Source organism: Nicotiana tabacum, chromosome 17 (assembly GCF_000715075.1).
Source record: "Nicotiana tabacum cultivar K326 chromosome 17, ASM71507v2, whole genome shotgun sequence".
Classification (NCBI taxonomy): Eukaryota; Viridiplantae; Streptophyta; class Magnoliopsida; order Solanales; family Solanaceae; genus Nicotiana; species Nicotiana tabacum.
In genome coordinates, this window is record NC_134096.1 from 37,654,924 (window position 1) to 37,660,490 (window position 5,567).

The following is a 5,567-nucleotide window of genomic DNA, read 5'->3' on the forward strand; positions in this document are numbered from 1 at the left end:
TACTATATCTAGTATACTATGTATACTATATCTAGTATACTATGTATATATAGTATACTATATGTATAGCTTAAGATATATAAAAAGACAAAAATATTGTAAAGAGATATTCAAATCAATGCGTTATATTTTTATTATAGCATTAAAAATTATGGCAATATCTTTCTTAGTCTTCCTCCCCCCTATGGAATGAGCACAACAAGGTGCTAATACCACCATTGAGAAGAAAAAGAAACTAATCAAGATGTGCCAAAATACAAGTTGAAAATAGGAAAAGTGTAATTATAAAAAGTTTGGGATTAAAACAAAGTTGAGGGGTTAAATGGCTATTTCATAAATAGCCAACGACTATTTTTTACAGTCAAACGTTTAAAAAAAAAAAAAAAAAATTTTTTTAAAACTGTTGGGCCCGCTAGGCCCGCTAAAGGGACCGGGCCGGTCCCGGTCCGGTCCCGGGCCTGGCGGGCCAAATCATAGGACCGGCCCACGAGACCGGACCAGGCCCACTAAAACCGGACCAAACGGTCCTGGCCCGTTTAACCGGTTGGCCCGTCTGGCCCGCGGTCCTGGGCCGGTCGCGGGCCTGGACCGGCCCACTTGCCAGGCTTATATATAACTAAGATTCAACGTGGACGAAAGCAGTAAATCTAGCCCTTTTCCCTTTTTAAACCACTGACGGGACCACTTACCGCTAGCTTGTATAGTTTGTCATGTTACCATAAAAATTGATTCTCGTTTTGGCAAATATTTGAATGTATCATGTATGTCATCAAAGAATTGGTAGGATACCACAAAATGTGGTATCATGAAAAAAGAGAGTTATCATCTCCATTTTAACGTTATTCATTTTGATAAGCTAAATTTATTTTAAACTATTTAATAAAAAGTCATTCATCACTTTTTCCATGAATTATTCATTGCTGTTATTAGTGGGAATATTATTTTAAAAAGTATAAAATATAATTTAAATAAATATTCATATTAGTAAAACTATTCAATGTCTTTTCTTAAAAGTCTGAATAAGCTTTGAAAGACGAAAAGTTTTTGTTGGTTAAGGAATACTCAGAATTTATTTAAAATAAAAAAGAAACAAGGTTGAAAATTTTGAATATTTTTGGTGTGATAGTCGGAGATAATTTCCCCAAAATACCCCTAGCTTACAGGTAGGCTCTTATTTAAAGCGCGCACACACTCTTATTACCATTATCCTTCATTTCATCATTTGGGTTCTTCCCAGTGCTTAATCCACCTGTCAGGTATTTTCTCTACACTCCACTCTCTTCAACTTTTAACTTTTCTCTGAAATCATTCCTTTTTAGCTAAAGATTAAATCTTGTTCTAGTGTTCTTGTGACAGCTGAGATGTGGACTGAATCTTGAAGTAAAAGACTCTGTTTTTTGGGGTAGAAATTAAAAATTTAGCTGAAAAGCTCTTGTTTTGTGTAGCATGCATGTCATTTTTAAGGGTGTTTAAATCTTGGGGAAAAAGGGTTCTTTGGCTTTCTTTTTTCCTGTGTGTAGATCTGCAAAAAGTCTTTGCTGAATCTGTTGCTTTTTTATAATGTATCGCATAGATCTGCTTATTTGTTTCTTGACTGTTGCTTGGTTGCTTGCGTACTTTACCTTTTTAATATCTGCTTAATTCTTTTCTTAACATGCAGCTTTTCTCTGCTTAGTTCTTTGTGTAAAAAGAATAACTTTGGCTTTTCCTTTACGTTTTTGCTACATTCTTTGTTTTATGATTCTCATTTGTGTAAGGGTCCCCATGGCTTAGTTCAAGTGACGAAGGTTGAGGGACTTGTGACTTAGGTCACAGGTTCAAGCCCCGGGAACTAAGCCTGATATTTAAGTGAAGAAGGGTAGAGTAAAATGATTCTCCTTGGTGTCAGGTGCTTTAATTTTGTAACTGAGAGGGCTTAAAATCTTGTAAATAAGCTGGATTTTGGTACTTATTCTGTTATGTTGTTCATTTGTAAAGAAATAGTAACTGCTTTATGCATGGCCTGCAAAATGTGGATCTGAAATTTGGGAAGCATGTCCACAAGTTGAGTTTGGACCATAATTTCTTTAGATCTAAATGATTAAGACCAATGATTTAAACCTTTTGTTTTATTTGCAAGGTGTGTTCCCACTCCTGCGGTTGAGGTAAATTTAATCACAAACCACACCACATTTTATTTTTTTGATTGCCTCTTGCGGGATTCCCACATAAAAGGTGCAGATCTGAAGTAAAGTCAAGCTCTACTAAGTGTAATCTGTAATAATAAGCTATGCCATTTTGAGGATTTGGTTTTGGTCTTGTTTCAAGTTATACTGCACTGGCTTTAGACTCCTCAGAATTATAAGTAGATGGATGGAAGTATTTGCTCAAAAGAATTATGACCTATTAGTAGAATATTCTGCTGATCTTAATAGATGATGCTTCTGGTAGATTGTTTCGTTGTTTATTCTATTTCCTATGTCTTTTCTTTCTACCATACCATTCGCATTAGATCTGTAGTTTCTTATGTTTGCCTCAGTTGAATTTACCATCACAATCAGTAGAAACAAAGAGAGCACAATCAATGGCTTTGTTACCATAAAGAATGTATAATTAAAATCGTCTCTTGCTACTTTAGCTCAATTAGTGGGGTCTCCCACTTAGGTTATGAACTACCTTGAACTTCTTTTCATTTCATTTATTGCCTAATGATGTTAGTTCAAGTGATATTTTGACTTTCCATAACATCATTATTCATTAATGAGCTTATGCAATCTTATGCATCTTCCTGTTTTACTAGAAGTGGCCTTGAGTTTTCTTTCTTTTGTCATTTACATCATGGATAAGTGGATGTGAGATAAGTGTTCCCTTTTCTTGGCCATTCTGAAGGGTTCATTTCTGTGAAGCTTGCCTTTTTGTGTGCCTAGAATAGTTTTGGGTCTACAGAGCACATATGACACTCTTGTTTAGGGTTTCCGATTCAAATTTTCTTCTAATCATTTCTGGCTAACAGATATTTTTCCTTTTTCCCAAATGTTCATAATCACTTGTTTATTGAGAAGTCCTGATGCAAAATCGTGATTGATGTGATATATTACAAGATTCGTGAATATGGAATAGTGGTAGGTGTGATTGATGATTTGCTTTCCTTTTATTCTCCAGTCTTATTAGATTAGTGTCAAGCTTTATAGCTTTATCTTGATAAGCTGACTTGCATTCTTGTCTATAGCGCATAACGTGTTTTCGTGCTTGTGGCAGCTCTGTTTGGCACCGGTTCTTCCAAAATGTCGGATCTTGAGGTTCCCCTTCGTCCCAAGAGGAAGAAGAATTTGGTGGACTATCTTGTCCAATTCAGATGGATCATTGTTATCTTCTTCGTCCTTCCTCTCTCCTTCCTGTATTACTTCTCCATATATTTAGGGGATGTTAGGTCTGATTGCAAATCTTTCAAGAAGCGTCAGAAGGAGCATGACAATAATGTTAAAAAGGTTGTGAAGCGTCTAAAAGAGAGGAATGCATCTAAGGATGGTCTTGTCTGCACAGCTAGGAAACCCTGGGTTGCTGTTGGAATGAGAAATGTGGACTACAAACGTGCTCGTCATTTTGAAGTTGATCTTTCTCCATTTAGAAACGTCCTTGACATCGACAAGGAGCGAATGGTTGCTAGAGTTGAGCCTCTAGTCAATATGGGCCAAATATCTAGAGTTACTGTCCCTATGAATCTTTCCCTTGCAGTTGTCGCTGAGCTTGATGATCTAACTGTTGGCGGTCTGATCAACGGCTATGGGATTGAAGGAAGCTCTCACATTTATGGACTGTTCTCCGATACTGTTGTGTCATATGAGATTATTCTAGCGGATGGGCAGGTAGTTAGAGCTACAAAGGACAATGAATATTCTGATCTGTTCTATGCTATACCATGGTCTCAAGGGACATTGGGGCTTCTCGTTTCAGCTGAGATCAAGCTCATTCCTATCAAGGAATACATGAAACTTACTTACAAACCAGTAGTTGGTAATCTGCAAGAGATTGCACAGGCTTATATAGATTCTTTTGCACCTAGAGACGGAGATCAGGATAATCCTGACAAGGTTCCAGATTTTGTAGAAACCATGGTGTACAATCCCACAGAAGCTGTTTGCATGACCGGTAGATATGCTTCGAAAGAAGAGGCCAAGCAGAAGGGCAATGTGATCAATAGTGTCGGTTGGTGGTTCAAACCCTGGTTTTACCAGCATGCGCAAACTGCCCTGAAGAGGGGGGAATTTGTAGAGTACATTCCAACTAGGGAATACTACCACAGGCACACAAGGTGCTTGTATTGGGAAGGGAAACTTATCCTTCCATTTGGCGATCAGTGGTGGTTTAGGTATCTTCTAGGATGGCTCATGCCGCCCAAGGTTTCTCTACTTAAAGCTACTCAAGGTGAGGCCATTAGGAACTATTACCATGACATGCATGTCATTCAGGATTTGCTTGTTCCTCTTTACAAGGTTGGAGATGCTCTCGAGTGGGTCCACCGTGAGATGGAGGTAAATTTTACATATGTTTTCCATTTCAGAAAAGAAATGAACTAGAAGAGGAAATACTTTTGTGTACCTTTTGTATTAGATTTTGTTGTTTCTTTCAGCGATATTTTCTCATTGTATAAGTTCCTCTTAACAATTTTTAGGTGTATCCCATCTGGCTCTGCCCACACCGACTCTACAGGCTGCCATTGAAAACCATGGTGTATCCTGAACCAGGGTTTGAGCTGCACCGCAGGCAAGGTGACTCACCATATGCTCAGATGTACACCGATGTTGGTGTCTACTATGCTCCCGGACCTGTTTTGAGGGGTGAGGTCTATGATGGTGCAGAGGCAGTCCGTCAGTTGGAGAATTGGTTGATCGAAAACCACGGATTTCAGCCACAATATGCTGTCTCCGAGCTGACAGAGAAGAACTTCTGGAGGATGTTTGATGGCGGCCTATACGAACACTGCAGGAAAAAGTACAGAGCCATTGGAACATTCATGAGCGTGTACTATAAGTCCAAGAAAGGAAAGAAGACGGAGAAGGAGGTGCAAGATGCTGAGCAAGAAACAGCTGAACTTGAGACCCCAGAAGTTGATGAGCCCGCGGATTGAATTTAGATTGGTTTTCATGGACTTCTCTCTACTTTTCTCAGTTCTGTTGTGCATTGTCTGAATTATCTATCTGTTAGTTCCCTTTGTCTGTTTGTCTGTAATGGCAGCTTTGACTTTCCTTTTAATCAGCTAGACTGGATTTAGTTAAACTATTGATTTGGTGCTAAACTAGAATTTGTGTTGAAACTTGATGGAAAGCCATGTTTCATATGCTGTTTGTATTTTGATATGCTATGATTTCTCCTTCAGGATTCCATCTTAAAATATGATCAAATACTCGTTTGTTTGTTGAAATGAAAAAAAAAAAAAAAATATCTATAACATGAAGAAAGTATTATTAATAATATTTTTATTTAGGGTGGGGTAGGGTAGGGTAGGTAGGTGGGGTTGGGGTTGGGGTGGGTTGCGTGAGTGGGTTGGTGGGGATGTGGAAGGTTGAGGATTAGTTTTGAAAAATATA

General features: G+C 38.2%; 1 protein-coding gene across 3 annotated transcripts; it reads left to right on the plus strand.

The window, feature by feature from the left end:
* The first annotated feature begins 1,108 nt into the window (after positions 1 to 1,108).
* On the plus strand, positions 1,109 to 5,304 carry LOC107785877 (delta(24)-sterol reductase). Of its 3 annotated transcripts, none has more exons than XM_075234204.1 (4): positions 1,210 to 1,256; positions 2,120 to 2,144; positions 3,238 to 4,511; positions 4,652 to 5,304. In XM_075234204.1, the coding sequence occupies exons 3-4, from the start codon at positions 3,264 to 3,266 to the stop codon at positions 5,105 to 5,107; spliced, it is 1,704 nt and encodes a 567-aa protein (XP_075090305.1). In that variant the 5' UTR covers positions 1,210 to 1,256; positions 2,120 to 2,144; positions 3,238 to 3,263; the 3' UTR covers positions 5,108 to 5,304. The 3 variants fall into 3 exon arrangements, with proteins under 3 accessions (XP_075090303.1, XP_075090305.1, XP_075090304.1); XM_075234203.1 differs by lacking the exon at positions 2,120 to 2,144 and adding an exon at positions 3,042 to 3,101; XM_075234202.1 differs by lacking the exon at positions 2,120 to 2,144 and having other exon boundaries at positions 1,109 to 1,256.
* The last annotated feature ends 263 nt before the right edge of the window (positions 5,305 to 5,567 follow it).

Bases quoted from the DNA above. Each gene is read 5' to 3' on its own strand.
- LOC107785877 (XM_075234202.1), top strand. From the start codon at position 3,264: ATGTCGGATCTTGAGGTTCCCCTTCGTCCCAAGAGGAAGAAGAATTTG. The intron at 4,512-4,651 runs GTAAATTTTACA...AACAATTTTTAG, and splicing joins GGGTCCACCGTGAGATGGAG to GTGTATCCCATCTGGCTCTG.